The sequence below is a fragment of the Fonsecaea monophora genome, assembly GCF_001642475.1.
Source record: "Fonsecaea monophora strain CBS 269.37 chromosome Unknown Scaff1, whole genome shotgun sequence".
NCBI lineage: Eukaryota > Fungi > Ascomycota > Eurotiomycetes > Chaetothyriales > Herpotrichiellaceae > Fonsecaea > Fonsecaea monophora.
In genome coordinates, this window is record NW_019173932.1 from 158,732 (window position 1) to 178,064 (window position 19,333).

The 19,333-nt window shown below is 52.2% G+C and overlaps 7 protein-coding genes across 7 annotated transcripts; 2 read left to right on the forward strand and 5 right to left on the reverse strand.

Moving 5' to 3' along the window:
* Nucleotides 1-860: 860 nt before the first annotated feature.
* On the forward strand, nt 861-2,480 carry AYO21_00053 (hypothetical protein; the record flags this gene model as incomplete). The annotated part of the gene is made up of 1 exon (XM_022650045.1): nt 861-2,480. The coding sequence occupies one exon, from the start codon at nt 861-863 to the stop codon at nt 2,478-2,480; it is 1,620 nt and encodes a 539-aa protein (XP_022517371.1).
* A 1,092-nt stretch (nt 2,481-3,572) lies between these two features.
* On the reverse strand, nt 3,573-4,252 carry AYO21_00054 (60S ribosomal protein L36; the record flags this gene model as incomplete). The annotated part of the gene is made up of 3 exons (XM_022650046.1): nt 3,573-3,731; nt 3,784-4,092; nt 4,196-4,252. The coding sequence occupies 3 exons, from the start codon at nt 4,250-4,252 to the stop codon at nt 3,573-3,575; spliced, it is 525 nt and encodes a 174-aa protein (XP_022517372.1).
* A 327-nt stretch (nt 4,253-4,579) lies between these two features.
* AYO21_00055 (hypothetical protein) lies at nt 4,580-5,965 on the reverse strand (the record flags this gene model as incomplete). Its single annotated transcript, XM_022650047.1, has 1 exon — nt 4,580-5,965. One exon carries the CDS (start codon nt 5,963-5,965, stop codon nt 4,580-4,582), a length of 1,386 nt encoding a protein of 461 aa, XP_022517373.1.
* Nucleotides 5,966-6,257: 292 nt separating this feature from the next.
* On the reverse strand, nt 6,258-8,009 carry AYO21_00056 (hypothetical protein; the record flags this gene model as incomplete). Its single annotated transcript, XM_022650048.1, has 1 exon — nt 6,258-8,009. The coding sequence occupies one exon, from the start codon at nt 8,007-8,009 to the stop codon at nt 6,258-6,260; it is 1,752 nt and encodes a 583-aa protein (XP_022517374.1).
* Nucleotides 8,010-8,383: 374 nt separating this feature from the next.
* On the reverse strand, nt 8,384-10,901 carry AYO21_00057 (hypothetical protein; the record flags this gene model as incomplete). Its single annotated transcript, XM_022650049.1, has 4 exons — nt 8,384-10,055; nt 10,102-10,328; nt 10,377-10,742; nt 10,866-10,901. The coding sequence occupies 4 exons, from the start codon at nt 10,899-10,901 to the stop codon at nt 8,384-8,386; spliced, it is 2,301 nt and encodes a 766-aa protein (XP_022517375.1).
* A 1,858-nt stretch (nt 10,902-12,759) lies between these two features.
* On the forward strand, nt 12,760-14,355 carry AYO21_00058 (T-complex protein 1 subunit beta; the record flags this gene model as incomplete). Its single annotated transcript, XM_022650050.1, has 1 exon — nt 12,760-14,355. One exon carries the CDS (start codon nt 12,760-12,762, stop codon nt 14,353-14,355), a length of 1,596 nt encoding a protein of 531 aa, XP_022517376.1.
* Nucleotides 14,356-15,613: 1,258 nt separating this feature from the next.
* Nucleotides 15,614-19,189, reverse strand: AYO21_00059 (hypothetical protein; the record flags this gene model as incomplete). The annotated part of the gene is made up of 1 exon (XM_022650051.1): nt 15,614-19,189. One exon carries the CDS (start codon nt 19,187-19,189, stop codon nt 15,614-15,616), a length of 3,576 nt encoding a protein of 1,191 aa, XP_022517377.1.
* Nucleotides 19,190-19,333: the final 144 nt, after the last annotated feature.

Sequence of the window (19,333 nt, forward strand, 5' to 3'; positions counted from 1 at the left end):
AGAAAAGCCACATCATCCTCTGTAGGGAGATTGGGCAACTGGGGGAGGAGAAGCAAGTCGACCTTGGGGAAGTGCTCATCATGATTAGGTTTCGATCAACAGTGATTAGTTGGATCTCCTCAGGGCTCGGTGGAATGGGAATGGGCATTTCAATGATGATCTACAACCCCGCATGGATCCTGCATCCTTTCCTTCCTAATGAGTTGGTAGTTAGTGGCACCAAGGCCCCGTCGTGCCCAGTCAACCAGTCCAAGTAGTCCAGCCCACAGCCTTACGAGGCTGTGAAGGGAAAATGCAACCAATACCCCCGAGCAAGGAGGGAGGAGGGAGAAGAGACAGTACCAAGTACGAGTGTCGAGTACGAATCAAGAACGGGGGTGTAAAAGGAGGGAAAACACCCCAGAATTGGGTGACCCTACTCGGTATATGGGGAGTACTATCACGAGCACATACAGAGGTAGGCAGGTTGGTAGGCTACCTCTAGAGGGTGAGGTTATGGGGGCAGGGGGGCCGGTTCACCTTAACTAATGTACCTCAGTAATAATAATAATTAATAGGTAAAATCCGCCCTTTGTTAGACATCTAGGCATTGTCCCCCAAAAGCGGCGACACTGCCGACCAAATCTGGCGGGGACATCTTTCCCTTGCACCGTAAACACCACGCGGCGTGCACGCCTACAATAACGCGTGGGAGACACAAAGAGCTTTGTCCCCCGCGCCTCGAGATTCCTGCGCCCGTCGATTCGAGGAACCCAAAGTTCCCACCGTTCGCACGCTCGTGCAAGCCAACCTCCCCTGGAGAATGCACAAAGCGAATCTGCCAGACCAGCCAGGAACTTGCCCCCGATCCCCGCGAAAGTATGACTAGCAGTGGCGGCGGCGTGAAAAGGTCCCTGTTCAGCAAGTGCGCTGTAAGGGCTGCGGTACCTGCGGTCACGAATTCGGCCTTGACAGCGGGCGGCGGCGCCGGATCAATCTTCAGTCGCAATGTCAATTACGAGGACATTGTCCGCGCAGAGAGGGCGCAGCGGGAGAGGAAGGCCGCAAAGGCCAAGGCGCGCAGCGGCGGGGCAGGGGAAAAGAGGAAGAAGAGCGAGGGTCCTGACGCGAAGAAGCGCAGAATATCCGCAGATGATTGCGACGTTGGGAGCGGTTCGGCGAGTGAAGTTGAGAAGAGGAAGAAGAAGGATGACAAGGTTCAAAGAAGACCTGTGACGCGCAGCACACCGACGAAGCGGAAGGACTTGTGGGAGGGGCTGGAAGCGTCGCCAAAGACACGGCCATCTCCACGGTCCAAGGAGGCCGTGAAGAGTACTACTATTTATCTCGACGACGGAGATGGAGAGGAGACCGAAGACGACGATCTGATCAAACTCACCCCCGCAAAGCCCAAGAACGCGGGACCTGATCTGTTGACCGAAAAGGACTCGGACGAGGAGGATGAATACCTACGCCTACTGAAGCAGAAGGCACGCGAAAAGGCTCGACTTCATCGTCAGGGCGGCCAAACGATTCAGAGATCTAGCACTCCGGCTGATCGACAGCCCTCAATTGCCCGCGAAGATATTGATCCGAATTCACCTGCCGGTGTGCATTCGCAGGGGACCAGCCGACCAGCTTCGTCTAACTCCGTCCAGGACTTCGAGGCGTCAGCCGCACGCACACACAAGCCCCCCGAACAAGAAAATGACCCAGAAGTCAAGATCATGATCCAGTCCCAGATCCCCGGTACCAACTCCCTCATCGTCAAGCGCAAGGCATCGCAATCCCTGAAACAGGTCAAGGAGTTCTGGTGCCGGAAATTCGACCTCGAAGACTCGGTCGCCAGGCAAGTCTTCTTCACGTGGAAAGGGACGAGACTGTTCGACTCGACGACGATGCGCGGCATCATTCGGGGCTTGAAGAAGGATTACCACCGCCAGCAGCGACCACGAAGTTTAAGCCTGGGCATTGAGGATGTGGAGGAGAACGGTGACGGGGATGCTGGATACGACTCCAGCAGCGCCAAGGATCCCAGTGGAGGGCACATCATGCTTGAAGCCATGACGCCCGAGCTCTACGACCAGAGGCTACGCGACAAAGACCGTCTTCGACAACGACAACGATCGCTACTCACTTCCTCAGCCGATGGAAGCGATGATGAGGACGAGGGCGGAGGCGACGCAGACCAGGAGGGAAGAGAGCACGACACAGAAGCTGCAAGAGCTCCCTTGCGAACGGCGGCGGCAGCAGCAGTAGCAGAAAGAGACAAAGGTGCGATCGTCATCCGACTGGTAAGCAAGGACCTGGAACCCATGCAGCTACGGGTGCGGCCGAACACCACGATCGGCAAGATCATGCGCGGGTTCGCGGCGACGAGGAAAGTCGACGAAGCAAAGACGCCGTGGTTGATTTTCGACGGCGAAAGACTCGACAAAGAGAGCACAGTCGAAGAAGTCGGCTTTGAGGACGAGGACGAAGTCGAGGTTAGTATTCGGTGATTGGGGGAATCTTTCATCACAGTGGCTGCTGGTCCATCTACACATGTAGAAGTTGTAATTGAGGAGAGGGAGACATGATTGACGTGAGATGTGGGCGTAATGTGGGAATGGGAAGGGGGAATTGATCACTGGAGTGGCCTCCCTAGGCGTAGGTCTCTGGCCTCTAGACTCCCCCAGACAGATCCATCAAGAGTAGGTGAGCGAAAACACTGTAGGGCATGCCACTCACTAAGCCAGGCAGAGTGCTGGCACTCCCAACGACGAGGAGTCTACGCATTTTCATTATTGCATTGAATTGCATCACCCTGCTTCAATCTTCATGAGATCACTGGAATTGAAATCGTGCGTTCGTGGCAGAAACAAGGTCGCATGCACGCAAGACTCCTCTTCATACGGGTAGGCAGGTTACGCAGGGCAGGTAGTAAAAGGCAGGGAAGGGCAGAGCGAGCGAAACAAAACTTGTCTTCTGAACCGCCACGCAAGAAGTGGGAAGAAAAATGGTTCCAGGGAAAGCCGGCGGAACGGGGTTTTTGGTTCTTTTCTTTTGCATGGTATTTTTCGTTTCTGCTTCAAAGATCAAGCCAAGGTTGAGGAAGTAAGGTTGTCGTCTCAACCTGTAACCTGCTGAGGCTACAGGTCTCGCAACCCTGGGAGACCTTGATCGCTGGTTGGATTGCCGGCCGGTAGAATGGCTAGTCAGCTAGCTGATCAACCAGACAGACAACCAACCAACCAGCCAGCCAGCCTCGAAGGAGCAGATTTCCTCGTGTTCAACAGCGCCGTAAAATGCTTTTTTTGCCCATCTCTCGGAAACTGTTTGGTCTCTGGTTGATCGGCAAACATCCCGCCCACCCAATGGTCTTATCCTTCCCCAGCCTCGAGAGGTCTTGTGCCTCGACAGTCGACTCCGTTCATCCCTCTCCCCATCACTTTACAACTCTCTCATCTCCGTCGTCAAAGAGCATTTGTGCCCAATAGTAGAACCAGGGTAGAAAATGTTGGCGATGTTTAATGGGCCCCAGTTCTTCTCGCCTCGGCGATGACACGCTGCAGCTCGTCGACCTTTCTCTTCGCACGGCCGAAGGTACCGAGCTATACAATGACACAAAACGTTAGCTTTCTAGGGATCTTGGGATTTTGTTGCCTGTTTGCATTCCACACAAGTTCCAGGTCCAACAGTAACAGTGTGAACAGGAAAACTCGCAGCGCAAGGCTGGGATTCCAGGACGTGTAATCTCCACAGAAAGACTTCTTGTGTGTAATACAGCGAGCGACAGGGATGGTATTGTAGGTCGAAACGTACCCGCTTCTTGGCCAACTTTCTCGCACGCTTGTCCTTGCTGTTCCTCAACAATTCAATGACACGTCGCTCGTACGGTGCCAGGCCGGCGACTTCCTTGACGATTTCGCGGACGAAGGCGGTGCGCTTGCTGAGGGCGCCCTTGCGCCGGGAGATCCGAGGCTTGTTGGTGATGGGTGTGACTTTCTGTGTGAGAGGGAAAAAATGACATATTAGTATCCTTGCTTGTTTGCGGATGCTGGCATTGATCTGGGTTGAAAGGGGAAATGTCGAGTTCGGCCTCCTTCTCGTCACCATCCTCCTCCTCGCCGTCTGTTAAAAACATCCGTGGTGTACCATATTTTTTTGTCGATTGGAGGAGGCCGACCTGAAAGAGGGGGTTGGGTCTACACGGCCAGGGAAAGAGAATACTCACATGGCCCTTGTTCAAGCCGACAATGATGCCGGACTTCTCAGTGCGTTCTTTCGCCATCTTGAACGGTCTGATGAGTTGGCGAAAGCGAGACTGAGGAATAAGCTGGAGGCAGTGAGGGTTCGTTGGTGTGCAAATTGATTTCTGGGCGCAGTTTGGCTGCAACTTTTCGCATTCAAGGTGGACGGAAAGTTTGCCGAATGTGTGGGCTCCGAATTAGGAATGGCGCCACGTAGTCTTGGCATTACCTTGGGCTCCGCTGCGAGTGAGGCATCACTGTGTCTCCAACTACCTCATATTTGGATCTGATACTCACTTCAACGCCAATTTCTATCGTTGTAAATTGGAAGACTCAACCTCGAGCCCAGATGACCTCTGCAAGGGGAGTTACAGTTTCAACGCGTGCGTCACTAATCTCTTGTATCCCTCCAACGCCTCCTCCATATCCCCCACTGTAAGCCCCTCGTCCCTGCCATGGGCGACAAGAATACTCCCCGGCCCGTAGAGATACTTCTTGACCCCTTCCTCGACATCCAGATTCGGCACATCCGTCCCGTAGTTCACCGTGATCGTTTCGAAACCATCCACGTCTGCATCCAATGGTATGGGCCCGTATCCTTGAGAGAACTGCATTTCCAACAAGCCCTCGGGGTCAGCCTTCCGCACCGCGTCCGTGACTATTCTGCGGACGTCCGGGACAGTTCCCCCTGCGAGCCTGAAGGTCACGTCGGCCATGGCAAACTCGGGGACGACGTTGCCCGCCACACCTCCCTGCATGAATCCAACATTCACCGTAGACTTGCCGTACTTGTCGCTCCTGGGCAGTCCGCCCTCCTCCTCGGGTGTATCTCCCAATCCATCAAGAGCCACGAGTGCGGGTAGGATCATACTATTGGCACTCCTCCCAAGCCATGGATAACCGCTGTGCGCGGCTTTACCACGTGCGCGTAGAGAGAGCATCTCAATCCCCTTGTGGCCGGTCGCTAGCTTGCCCTCCGTGGGTTCACCGAAGAGGATTGCTTTGTAGTCGTCGCGGGTGTCTTTGTAGAGCTTCGACGAGGAGAAGTGGCGCATGCCGTCGCCCCTATTTTCCTCACCTACCACAAACAGCAGCGCAAGGTCCGAGGGGGAGACGGACGTGGAAATGGCGGGGTCCGCGAGCAGGTCCAACGCGGCTTGGATTTGAACAGCCACGCAAGCTTTGTCGTCGACCGTCCCGCGACCGGAGATGAGTATATCCTTGCGCGAGAACGATGTCGTAAAGCCAGAGTCGTCACCCTTTGTGGGGATAGACAGCGAGTACGGGATATGCGGCGGGACCGTGTCAATATGCGACGTCAAGAGTACCTTTGGCAGCCTTCGTTCCCGCCCCGCAGACGCAACGGAGCGTCCATACTGCGCAACATCCGGGTAGGCATAGATGTTGAACCTCTCCTTTGTGCTGCTGCTTGTCGAACCCAGTGCCGACGGCGACGGCACACTCTGCGTAAGCACCGTAAAGTTGTGCGCTTCCAGAATCGAGACAAGGAGCTTCCCCACCGCCGCCTCGTTATCCGAAATTGATTCGACTTCACAAATGGCACGATGCAGCGACAACAAGGGCGAAGTAGCTATCACATCCGAGAGCTCGCCATGATCGAGAGTGTGACCGCCTAGAGCTAAAGACGGCTGTTGTATCGCATGTTGTTGATCCTGCACGGGGGCGACCAAGGCGCGGGAGGGGAGTGTATAGACTGGGAGCAAAGCCAATGCAAAGCGTTGGACTAGCTTCATGACTTTCAGCCAACGTCGACACCTTCACTTATAAGCACATGAGATGCAATGACGAGATTTGCTTGATGGTGTCGAAATGAAGAGAGGTCGATAAGAGCTGCGAATAGACTAGATCGCCGTTTGATCCTCTTCTGCCGCTCCACCGCAGGTCACGAAATCGCGGATCTCACCGCTGGCCAGAAGTAATTAGCTACGACAAGCTACATGCACCTAAAGTCGGACATGTCATTTCCTTTTGGAATAAAATAAAACTGGGAGCTGATAAAATCTTTCAATTCAAGACCGTCGTGGTTCAACCTTGAGTTTTCACTCCATTCGTTGCCTTGGCCTTCTTCTTTTCTCTCCGTCGTTCCCATACCATCAGGTAACCCTCTCTCGTGAAAAGCGTTTCAGATTCTGCTCGTTCGAGCCAGAGATCTTGTATTTCCAGCCATTCCGGGAGATCAGTTCGCTGAGCATATGCAACAGCCTTGTCCCTCAATTGAACCTTCCATGCCACTTTCTGACCCTCGGCCCCAGCAGCTTTGTTCGCGGCGTCGGCGGCATTAGTATCTTCACCACCAGCACTAGAAATCGATGTCGTATCCAAAATAATGTTTGCAACCATGTCGTAAAGGATTGGCTCCCCGGGTGGGTGGACTGCCGGGTTAGGTTCGACGTAAGGTGACATGTCCAGCCCTCGGGGAGAAGGAAATGTCACAATGGTCGGGTTCCTCTCGGAAACAAATTTATTCCGACTGAATCGCTTGATATGGAATAGAAGGTAGGGCGGAAGGGGGTGTAGAAGTCGATGTCGCAGTCGATGAGCCGCTCTCTCCATGGCATTCAGCCCGTTGTATTTCTGTAACAGGGTGGTCAGAGGGACTTGAGGGATGATATTCTTGGATTCGACCGCATCTCGAAAGAGCGGCACTGGAGGGAGATCTAGCGTCAAGATGAGGAACGGATGCATGTCCGTCTTGATGTTAGACGACTCTTCAAATCTGAGTCGATCGCCCGTCGTATCGGATTTCGCTGTGATTTCTTGTGACTCAACGCGCAATTTCCCTTGAAAACACTTGTAGATGGGTGATGAGAGCGGCTTGCGGGAACCTCCTAACGTACTGTGCAGGTTGTTGAGGAGCCACGCGAGCAAATCCACAGGATCAGATTGGTGTGTCAGAGTAAATCTTTTCGACGATCGCAGGGCAATCTCCTGCAATAGTTCGTGCGGCGAGACGTGAGATCGAAACGCCCTTGGGTTCCAAAGCTTGCGGACCAGCGTGCTGAAGCGCACTGGTAACTGCGACGCCGTGTGTGGAAACTCTTGCAGGAGGAAGAAATCCCTCAAGGGCGAGATATGTGCCAACGCCTGCACAACAACATTGAGATAGTCGTTGGCTTTGATGTTGTTCATTCCCATAAAACCTGGCCTGTACCTCTTGTGGGCAAGATCTGTTGACTCCTTCGGATCCTTGTCTAGCATTTTGACCTCCTCTTCCGTGTATTTTGGATCCACCACGTACTTGATATCGTCCAAACTCTTGTTGTGCACCTCATAGCCCTCGGGCAGGACGTAGACCTTCTTCGTTTCCATGTTGATGAAGACATGATGATCGACTTCGAGCGCGTGCAAATAGGCGTGAGACTTTGGGCCTCGCCCTTGGAAGTATTTGCCGCATACCAGGCAGGCGTAGACATTGATGTTGGAGAGGGTAACGGAGCAGAGTTTCTCAAAGTCGAAATCGAGCAAGGATCGATTGATGGTGTCAAGATAGAGATCGTCGTAGCCTTCTGCGGGAGCATTTTGTCGCAGGGGCGCAACCGGTAACCGATCGTCTTCCACATCTGATTCGACTTCTTCTTCCTCCCCTTGGTCCCCTGTCATCTTCTCAAAGACACCGGCGCCATTTGTAGGTTGAGCGTCTCGGCTTTGAGAAGTATCCAGACCACCATGCGCACGTGGCTCTTCCTCTAGCACATCTTCAACACGCGCTTTCTTGCTTGCCGGGGATGCGCTGACGAGAACGCCCTCCAAGGGCTCTTCTGATTTTCGTTTTGACATCGAAATTGAGCGCTCTTTTTCTGGTAGAATGTGGTTGCTACAATCAGTCAAGCGTTCAGAAAATTGCAACTGCGCAATAATTCGACGCGGAGAAGCCTTCCGGTAAGTGATTGGTTGGATTTCAGCCTCGCGGCTCTGCGTTCCTCCTCGGGACAGGATCAAAGCACTAGGCGATAAACTTGATTCTACATATTAGCCCAACCTACGACCTGACAGCAGTTGACAGGGAGGCGAACATATTCTCTAGAGCCGGGTTTCTTCCTCCTTAAAAGGAAATCAAATCGACTTCTCGCATGACCAAGTGGCCGGGTATCTTTTGAGTACATTTTACGAAACACTTTTCAACTGCCCACCGGCTCGATTCCAATTAAACCTCATATGTTTCCCCAGCCGAATCTCTCACCCAGTCTCATTGTTATCCGAGCACCAATTCCCCATACCACAAAATTTACCAGGCCTTGCATGCCGATCGTGAGGGCCCAATTACCCCAGAATTGCCATCTTTGCATCATGGAAAGGTCTCGCACCCTCATTCCCGAAGTGGGAGGCCATACATCTCCAAGCAATGAGGAAGTCGTGGCCCTTTGTTGATCTGCAGATTGGTGAGAGAGGAACCCTCGGGCTAGTGACCTTAAGAACAGGATGTCAAGCGGGAGCAGGACAATAGACTCAATGATCGAGGTCGTGTAATGTGCGAAAGCTTCAGCCGGGTGATTGGACAGGATAGTCACGCGATAAAGACTCTCGTCGGTATTACCCGGATCTCTCGATTGCGATTGACGACGTTGCAGCATCTCGTCTCCCATCGTTGGTGCGTCTTGTTCTATGACGGTCGGACGGCGCACAGGCCGTGGTGTTGTGTGGGGTAAACTCGCCGCACGAGATATGCCCGGGACAGGGGAAATAGGAGACGGAGTCCGCTGTAGAGGAGAGCCTGTGGATGGAATCGGAGGAATTGGAGATCCCGCATCCGGCGTAGCTGGAACCGGGCTGGTTGTTCGTCGCTCTCCGGAATTCGTAGTGTCCGGTAGACCAGGCTCAAGAAGGGTCTCCAATGGAACGGCAGGCTGTAGACCCTCCGTATCCACCGCTGGACTGTCTGACGACGGGAGAGGATAGGGAGAATCGCCGGTCTCTTGGTGCGGATCGCTCCAGTCAAGGAGATCTTCATCGGTTGCATTTTCTACAATCTGATCATTGCCGAATTGTCCCTCTCCTAGCTCAATCTCACGTTCAGCATTGTCTTGAGCCTCGTGCGCAATGCCGGGGCCTGTTTCCAATTCCGTGAGGAGTGGTCCATCTTGGGGGTCTGGTGTCGAGGTAGATGCTGGACTGGACGCTCGGAAGCTCACATCGTCGGCCAACTCGAATATGTCAATCATCGAGTGATCCGGATCCAAGTTGAAGTCGTGAAAGGCAGAACGTATAGCCATGACTCGAAGGGTTCTTGGTGCTCGTCTGAGATCAAGTTCACGATTCTGTCGATATAATGCCCGGTAGTGCATGGCACTCCGTCCTAGTAACTCCCTTTCAATATTTGGGCTCAATTCGACTGCCAAGGGAACTCTTTGTGTCTGAATGATCCGGACCCAAAACCATAAAGAGGCTGGAATTATTGCCTGAATAGTGTCTCTCATGGATCGTGGGCTCGATCCACCCGATTCACCGAAAATGGCCTCTTCCAGTTCAATAGAAGCAGTCTCAAGATTCAGATTTCTGGCACTTTGTAGCGATATTCGATCTGGCCGGTCGGGCTTCGCTACCATTTGGCGGACCAGAACATAGACCTTTTTGAAGAGATAGTTGCCAAGCAGGTCTCTGATGAAAGCTAAGACAAAAGGGCTGGAAATTATCTTCACCAGTGACGGGATCAAGGCTCTCCAGGACCAGTCTGACACGCCGGGCGACATGCTAACAGGGGACTGACCGCTGAAGGGTACCAAGGCAGTCCAGGAGGGCGCAGGGTGAAGCGGGATGAGGTTGAGTGATTGTAAGATGGAATAGGCGTAGAACGGGTACTCGAAGGCAAACCATAGGACTTGTAAGCTACCTAAAGTCAGTGAAAAGTCGTCAAAGCCGCAGGATTGCTCACCTTGACCGGCGAATCATCCTGCTGATATTTGTTAACCCTAGAGCTGAAACTGGGCGTGCTGGCCTCGAAACTCTGTCATCCTCTAGTATCGCAATTCTGAGCAGTTGGCTGATCCTCGCAATTGTGCCAGGGACGAAGCCAGCAAACAGGAAAGCGCTCGGCCCCATGATACTCCATTCCGAAACGAGCGTCTGTGGAACAGGCAATCCTAAGTAGGACTTGAAAGTCTGGGCACGTCAGCTGCGGCGAAGCGGGTAGTTGGTTGGTTTACTTACCAGAAGACGCCGGCGAAAGTTGACTATCCAGTGGGTAGCAACATTTTGAACAACAGTCTCGACGATCTCGCAGTAAGCGCCGGTAGCATGTTCGTCTAGGAGAAGTCGATATCGCTGCGCATCATTCATCGATTGCCACCGAGATCGCTGCATTTGTGCTTTGCGAACAACGACACCGACCGTGGACAGGGCTTCATTTTGGGCTCGAAGCAGTCGTCTCCTCAACGTCTCAGAAGCAGGATTTCTTGGATGACCTCGATCATCGAATTGTTGAATATAGTTGTGGTCTGTTCGACGCTGCGCGTTCGGTCCAAGGATGAACTCCCCATTCTCATCTTCCAGCGGAGGTCCGAAAGGAGATCGTCCCTAATATCAACTGTCAGTTGTTTAGATGCAACTTGATTGTATCCATGGCAAAAGTGGTTAAAGTGTTATGAGAAGGGGGTATTTCGGCTTCCCGGAAGCTCTTCACACCGCATGATCTCTTACCAAGGCTAGACGAGCAATATGTGACTGTCGACCCATTTGCGTGGCTGGTTGAATACGCTCTTTTGCAATTGAAGGGGCAAACGGATTAAATGCATCAGTGGCTCTAGTCGAAGGGAGTGCGTTCAAACATTATATATGAAGACAGTAAAAGTCGGAATCCGTCAAGCAGGAGCTACTCATGTTAAACGTAGCTACTTTGAAAACCATTATCCATGTCATTGATATGGTTCTAGCGAGGAAAGATGGCGAGAGGCTGAACAGGGCAAGCAGGGGTCCTAAATGCCAAGATAATTCAAACCAGCGTGAAGTTAAGCCTGCATTGAGGAGAAAATTGACGCCGTTTTGTACTCAATCCCCCTTTTTTCCCTTGTACCGATGAGTTGATATGATGCCATCAGGCTCCATAGAAAGTGTTCAGACGGCAGCTTGATGAAAACTCATCTCTATCAAATCCCTCTTGGTCCATAGGGACCGCTTCATATGCATCGTACGCTGTTCCCCCTGGTGGTAATGATGACCGCCCACAAGGGATGAAGAAGACAGCCCCAGTTGCGTAGGCGTTGAGAGCAGCCTCCGTCATGCCCATATAGCCCATACCCTCGCCATTTTCTTCGCCCACCTCGTATTATGCCCTCGTACCATTAGGCGCACGGAACGTGGGCGTCATGAAAAGGCTCAGATAAGAGTAGATCGGGGGCTCATTGAGCCACGTGAAAGATGTATGGGAGAGTCGTGGACTGCATCTCCTCGATGAACACAACGTCTGTTTTCTACAAGAACACGCCTTATCAGCTTAGTAGTTCTTGTGCGTCATAAAACCGTGGCATGCAAAGGTATATACTCAACGAATAGGATGACTGACCTTCTCGTTGTGTAAAGGCAGATAAGCAAGGAATGCTCTCCGCCAGCACGCCATGAAAACCTGCTACACACGATTCTCCTTTATCATAGAAGCATTTTGATGCCACTTAATGAGCACATTTTTTGTAAAAGTGGTCCTTCAACATTAACACCAATTGAGGATTGTTTGTCGAAGGTACGTCTGGTCAATCACACCCATCTAGTTCTGGCAGTGAATCGGAGCTGAGGATCTGTATAATCATCGGTAGGTAGTGATTGCCATTTTACCTCCTGGATTCGGTCGTCCAAGCCTGATTGTTGAGGTCGAAGTGTTACTTCTTGACATGCCTCGACAAGTCTGAGTCGCAGCACCAGAACTAATAATGCCGTGGTCTTGAACCGCTCGTATTGGAAGAATTAGTATGCGGGCAGAGAGAGCGGTACGACCTGTCATCAGTGACTGGACCGTGGCTAGAGTGAAATGGTTGTTGATATCTCTGAGCGTGGATGTAACACTCTGCTATCCGTACGTCTTCCTCGTTTGGAGAACATGACATGCAATTGCCCATTTTCGGATGGTGCTGAGGTCTTCAGTGTTCGTATGGAAAGCAGGATAGACATCTAGTTTTGCTGGCTATGTAGTAGCAGGAGAAATTGGTCATTGTTGAACAAGGATTAAACGCGGCAGAGGTTGGTATGGAGGTTGTCATCCAAGGAGGCCTAACGTTCGTCTCTTGCACACTTCTGCGTATTTGCGGCGATCGATACTGTCGTGAAGTCTGACAAGTGGTGGGACTAGGATGCCTGTATCACTGTCCAGCGATACTGTCTAAGATATGCAGATTCATGATGGTTACAAGTAAGCACGCAAGCATGGCAAGGTAAGATACCGTCCAGCCTTGCCAAGCCGCAGCCTTGTCCTTGCCTGACCTGATTCTCCCCGCAGTCTTCAAAATTTCGACTCGTTGCATCTGCGCAGGACTACGTTTTACCTGTCACATCAATCTCTTCCGGAGCACCAGCAAAGAAGAGGAGGACACCGGGAGAAGCCACCATGGCAGCATACAATAATCCAACACAAATCTTTGCTGACGATGTGCAAGAAGAAAAGGGTGAAAATGCGCGTCTCTCCGCCTTCGTTGGTGCCATCGCAGTTGGGGACCTTGTGAAATCCACGCTCGGCCCGAAGGGTATGGACAAGATTCTTCAGTCTGCTTCGACCGGGGAGATTATGGTAACGAATGACGGCGCCACCATTCTCAAATCCATTGCCCTCGACAACGCCGCCGCAAAGGTCCTCGTCAACATCTCTAAAGTCCAAGACGATGAAGTAGGAGATGGCACTACATCGGTTACAGTCCTGGCGGCAGAATTGCTTCGAGAGGCAGAACAACTAGTAAACCGTCATATTCACCCCCAAACCATTATTGAAGGCTACCGTCTAGCATCACAAGCAGCTTTGCAAGCACTCGAAAAATCCGCTGTCGACAACTCCAAGCAACCCGAGCTCTTCCGAAAAGACCTCCTGGCGATCGCTCGTACAACGCTGTCCTCAAAGGTCCTTTCTCAGGATCGTGATCAATTTGCCAATTTGGCGGTCGACGCGGTCCTCCGGCTCAGAGGGTCTGTCGATCTGAATCACATCCAAATCATCAAGAAATCAGGAGGGAAACTGTCCGATTCTTACCTCGACGAAGGTTTCATTCTTGACAAACGTATTGGTGTCAACCAACCCAAGAGACTGGAAAATGCCAAAATACTCGTGGCGAATACTGCAATGGACACGGATAAAGTGAAAATTTGGGCTGCGCGCATGAAAGTCGGTTCGACAAAGGAACTGGCTGAGTTGGAAAAAGCCGAGCGCGAGAGAATGCGTGCGAAGGTCGAACGGATCAAAGCACATGGAATCAACTGCTTCATCAACAGACAATTGATCTATAACTGGCCGGAGCAATTGTTCACGGAAGCCGGAATCATGTCCATTGAACATGCCGATTTCGACGGTGTGGAACGTCTCGCTTTGGTCACTGGTGGGGAGATTGCGAGCACTTTTGACCATCCGGAGTCTGTCAAGCTCGGGCACTGCGACTTGATTGAAGAGATTATTATCGGTGAAGATACGTTGATCAAATTCTCCGGTGTGGCAGCAGGCCAAGCTTGCACTATCGTGCTCAGGGGCGCGACAGAACAACTTCTGGACGAAGCGGAGCGAAGTCTACACGATGCTCTTGCCGTTCTGTCACAAACTATCAAAGAACCCCGCGTCGTTCTCGGGGGCGGCTCTTCCGAAATGGTAATGGCAAAAGCGGTGGATTCCCTTGCGCAGAAGGTCCCTGGGAAAAAGCGCCTGGCTGTCGATTCATTCTCGACCGCCCTACGTCAACTCCCGACCATCCTTGCGGACAATGCCGGCCTCGATTCTTCCGCTCTCGTATCGGAGTTGAGAAGCGAGGTGTATAGAGGTATGACGAGTTCGGGCTTGGATCTATTGACCCCGGGTGGTGGCATCGCCGATATGCGAGAGTTGGGTGTGATCGAGAGTTACAAGCTGAAGAAAGCGGTGGTAGGGAGCGCGAGCGAGGCGGCAGAGCTATTGCTGCGGGTAGACGATATCATTAGGGCAGCGCCTCGGAGGAGGGAGCGGATGTAAGAGTGAATGAGTACTGCAAAAGACAGATGGCGAATGGGAGATTGCAGAAGACACATCGCAAGGAAATGAGATGGATGCGATTCCACGCGCTGTGACGGCGTGTTTATCAACATCCTGTGGCCAAACCGAGAACGAAAAACTAAATGGCATGTCACTGCCATACAAAAGCTGAATGACGTTTGCCACGAACGCGGCACATCCAATGATTGACGAAACTCATTGCTACGATCGAAATTACTTGCCTGGACATGTCTTGAGGGCGAGCCAGTCTCATCCATCCGTTCACCTATCGACCTACATGCATACCTACCTGCCTGTCCACTTAACTATCCGGTCCTTTTCTTCAACCTACCCACCGAATCCAAGAACCACGTATGGATGAGATCGGTAGAGCATTGGCTGGCTGGCGAACTCCCGGGACATATCAGACCAACGCATACCAGGTCAGATCGTTTCAAGGACCCGGGTACCTGCGCCATGTCATGTCATGACGCGGCACTTCTTACTGTTTCCGACTCAGCCCCAAATCCCAGATCAGCCCCTAGATATGTTTGTATGTTATGCATGTCACAATCCCAACGTGCGCACGTTTCGGCACCTGAGGTATACATGTGCCTACCTGCCTTGGAAAGAAAGAGACGAGACCCCACGATCAGCCATCAAGCATTCACCCATCCTCTCACACTCTCAATCACTCACTCGATCAATCAACCAACCAACCAATCAACCCACCCTGCAAAGGGATGATACTCCGGGAATGAAAATCCGTCTTGCCCCTTTTTCCGACCCTCGTCTGAGAGAGGGTGCGAGTTCGAACCTCATTGATTAGGCGAGTCGACGTCGCAATCGCAGTCATAAGAACATGTACATGTGTATTGTACGTATGTTCGTATGAATGTATGCATCTTCGTATGTACATACGTACATATATACACACATAACATGGACTGAGAAGACAATGGACGGAACAAAGAGAAGAGACCATTTCAGAAAATGACTCCTCTCATGACCAGGATTTGACTAGATAGACGATGGGATTCGCTACTGTCGCTGTGAGTTCAGGTACCTCGTACTGTATCTAGGCTTTTCGCCTTTGCAATCACGGAGCATGCCACGAGGACGAGAGGGCTCTCAGGTAGATGGTAGACAAAACAGACAATCAAATCGAACCGGAGAAAAATAGGGTAGATGTCCTTAAAAAATTTCGACTATTTTCTGCATAGTATATCCCCTGACCCAGACTCAGACCCCCCCTGGCTCACTCAAGGAACCACCTCTCCATTCGAAACCGCTCGATCAAGCCCCGTTCCAAAATCAGACAATGGCAGTTGATCAGCAGGCTTGGGAATCTCTTGGCCCAGAATTCATAGTAGCCCTTTGCACTGCCGCCGAGCATCTGCTCCTTCACGTCCTCTGGCAAGTCATGGAAGTGGTTCTTCTTATTCCGAATCACCCTCAATAGGTCGATCATCTTGGAACCGCTGTATTTACGCTGTTTGCCCATTTCAGTGAGAAAGGTTTTTGGGAGTGCCCGAAGCCAATCCTTAGATGGTCCGATGACGTTAGGCGCAAGAGATTCCAGGGCGGCGAGCTCGGCAAGAGATTCTTTCTCAGCGGCCGTGCGGATCGCGCTCTCATCAAAGATGTTGGTGATGGAATTTTTCTCCCGCTCGTAGCAGTCAGACACATCGCAGAGGAATTCCAGCTTATCGGCCACATCCCAGAAATAGGGGTGACGAAGTACTTGCCCTGTGTCAGGTCGCTCTTTGGGGTTGTGTTTGAGCATTTGCATCACAAGGTCATCGGCGTCGAATTGGTACTCGTACAAGCGCAGGTCTTCGGTGCTGAACTTGTTCTCTTTGATGTTTAAATCTCGGCCGAGGCTGGTGCCCCCAACATCAAAGGGATGACGGCCTTGGGTCATGACATAGTAAAAGACACATCCCAGGGAGAAGATATCGATGGCCTTGGTTGCACGACGGCCTGACGGGCGATCAAGGACAGTACCTTCGCTAGAGTGCGTTGTGGATTTGGAAGTGGTAGTCGAGCTGGAAGTCGGTGCAACGGCCGATCTAGAGCCGACGAGCAGCTCCGGCGCTCTCCACCCTGTAGTGCCAGCGGCTGTATGGTTCGCAGTCGGAGCGAAGGTAGATTCCGGCCCTTCTTCGAGAGGCTTGCATAGGCCAAAGTCAGAAATGACGAATTGGAGTTTCGGCAATCCATTGGTAGGGCGATTGCTCTTAACAGCCTTTACCAGAACGTTCTGAGGCTTGATGTCTCGATGTACCAACTTGAGTGAATGTAGATGTTGGACGCCCTCTGTGATTTGGCGCAGGGTGTCCTTGACGTCAAAGCCTTCGGGCAGCTTCACTAGTTCGGGGTACTGAAGGGGCCGCTCGATGAACTGATCCAAAGATGTGGTGAAGCGCTCAAGCGCAATGTAGGTAAAGTGTTGAGACTCCTCCTTTCCGAAGTAGCGGATGACGTGTGGGTTCTCGTCGCTCGACAGCAGGTGTTTGATCTCTTTGGCAGCGAGGCTGTTTGAGGAACGAATCAAACGCTTGACTGCGACTTCCCTGCCGTCCAGTGAGCCAGGAAACACCGCAGTGCCATTGCTTCCTCGGCCTAGACATCGGTCTTCCCTGGTGTCGATTCTGAGCTTGCCAACCTGAAGCAGGCCATCCTTGGTGGGTATCTCGGCAACGAGTTGTTCCTTCTCATCCATAGCTTCTGGATCCATTGTCTTTTTACTCTTCTTGTTCCTTTTCCCTCCTCGCTTCCCTCTCTTGGCATGTCGACGGCGAGGTTGTGCACCATTCTCGGCGTTTTCGCTAGGGTTGGACTCTTCCTTGTTCTTTTCATCCTCTGACTCCCCCTCGGAACTCTCATCGTTGGGTTCAAAAACCTTGACGTTCTTTGCAAGGCTGGCACCCGAGACTGCTGTGCTCTGAGCCCGACTCCTGACAGGTGTTTTGACTACGTCCCCTAGGATTTCAGAGACAACTTCAGCGGCATCTTTATCTCCTGGAACCTCGGTGACATGGTCTGCTGGAGCGTCTGTGCTAACCGGAGTAGCGGGAGTAGCAGTCGCGGAAGCCCGAGTTTTCTGCACAGCGACTTCTACGCCTGCCTTTCGGAGGAAACGTTGCATCTTCAACATGATCGGAACCCTCATCTGTAGTCCAACCACAAATAAGAAAATGCTGGCACAGATGATGTTGAAGACGGACAGCAATGGATGGTTGATCACAGGTACCAAAGAAGGCGGGATCTTGGCTTCCAATGCCGCCATTGCCTTCTCAGCCTCCTCAGCCAGATCTGTCGCGGGCGGGGGACCGGATATCGTCAGCCTGAGGGGAGTGAGGTTCGGTTCCGTGGAAAGTACGTGAACACCGACAATTTCTTCCAGATTGCTGTCAAAATCCAACGGTTCACTGTCATAGTTCCAGTTCGAGCTTGCAGGCGACGCACCGCTGGTTACGCCGGGATATGATAACTCGGACATGGCGTACCACACCCCAGACTCGGTTTTGTTCACAAACACCCTCTCAGCACGTTGCATTTCGTTTCTCCAGATTTCGGGAGAGGCCAGGAGAGGCGAATCCGTAGGTCGTGCTAATAAGACAAGCTTGGCCGATTCGTCTCGATTGTCCAGGGGACGGACGACATCAAAGACTCGGGCCACAGGAGTTTCGAACATGTGGGTAAATCGAGGCACCTTGCCCGAGTCGGCAGTGCTGTCAATACCAATGATTCGACCATTGTAATAGCTCTGAATTTGGTAGTTGTCCAACGGAGCTACATATTGGTCTTGGAGATCGCTGTCTCCTTTGTTTGGAACCCATTCGGCGAATTTGATGGTGCAAAGGGGTTGGGTCGTGATCTTGTGGGATATCTCAATGGTGTACTCGACTCTTCCCAGGTTGATCGTTCCAATTGGATCACATGCAGGGTCATCCAACTCGAAACCACTGAGTCGCCGGCAGCTGCGACCTTGGTCGTCATTGGAGAAGCCCCTGTATTTGTCAAATTGTTGTAAAATATGGCCAGTGGCTGCATCTACCACGTATGCCGTTGTCTCCTGGGAGGAAATGGTCACGAGTGGTGGATCATCGACAAACTGCGGCGTTTCGGCTGCAAGGGATCTGACGGTGATTCCTAATCGTTGTAGCCCTATTCTAGGGTCCCGGTGTTGTATGTAGAGGTTGCCATCTTTGCTGGGCTCGACAATGAACATGTAGTCGTCCTCATACTGAGAACCGTCCACCTCTGGGTCACTTCGGTTCAATTTGTGGTGGATGGTCTGGATCATGGGACTGTCTGGAATACCCAGTGACCACCTCTCGTTACCGGTCTTCCTGTCACGGGCGTGTATGGTGCCATCAATGGTGGCTAGTAGGACAATGTTCTCCACCTCCCAATCTTGCAGCAGCCGCGCTGAGGAAAGCGCAGAGAGCCCCTGGGAAAAGGACTCGTCAGACTGTGCAAGAGGTGCTCTGACAGCACCACTACTCGGAGAGTCGTGGGCTGGAGCCAAGGCACGGAGCTTGTGGTTTTCGGGGTTTTCATCGGTGCTTCGAAATTTGACAGTGGTGATGTCGTTTTTGAGTAGGGGGATCTCTGCTGGACTGCGGCCAGCTGGAGCGGACGGTCGACTCGAGTCGGAGCGCAGGCTCTGCGTCGAAGCCACCAACCTCTGAGGGGCGTCGGATGGCGGGAGAGATTGAGGGTGAGCCGCAGCTATGAGGAGGAGGAAGATGGCCCAAGTCAAGACGGTCTTTGGTTTCGATCCTCCACGTCGGCCCTTTGGAGGCCGAAGCGGAGGTTTGGCCATAGTCGAGGACGAGAGACTCCAGTGTTGTAGGAGACGGACGGTGAACTTTGAACCTATGTCGTGGATGGCATGGTGTCTGGTTCGTCTTGGTGTGGGAATAAAATAAGGAGGGACGAGGGTTTGGCTCAGGTGTAAATACGAGTT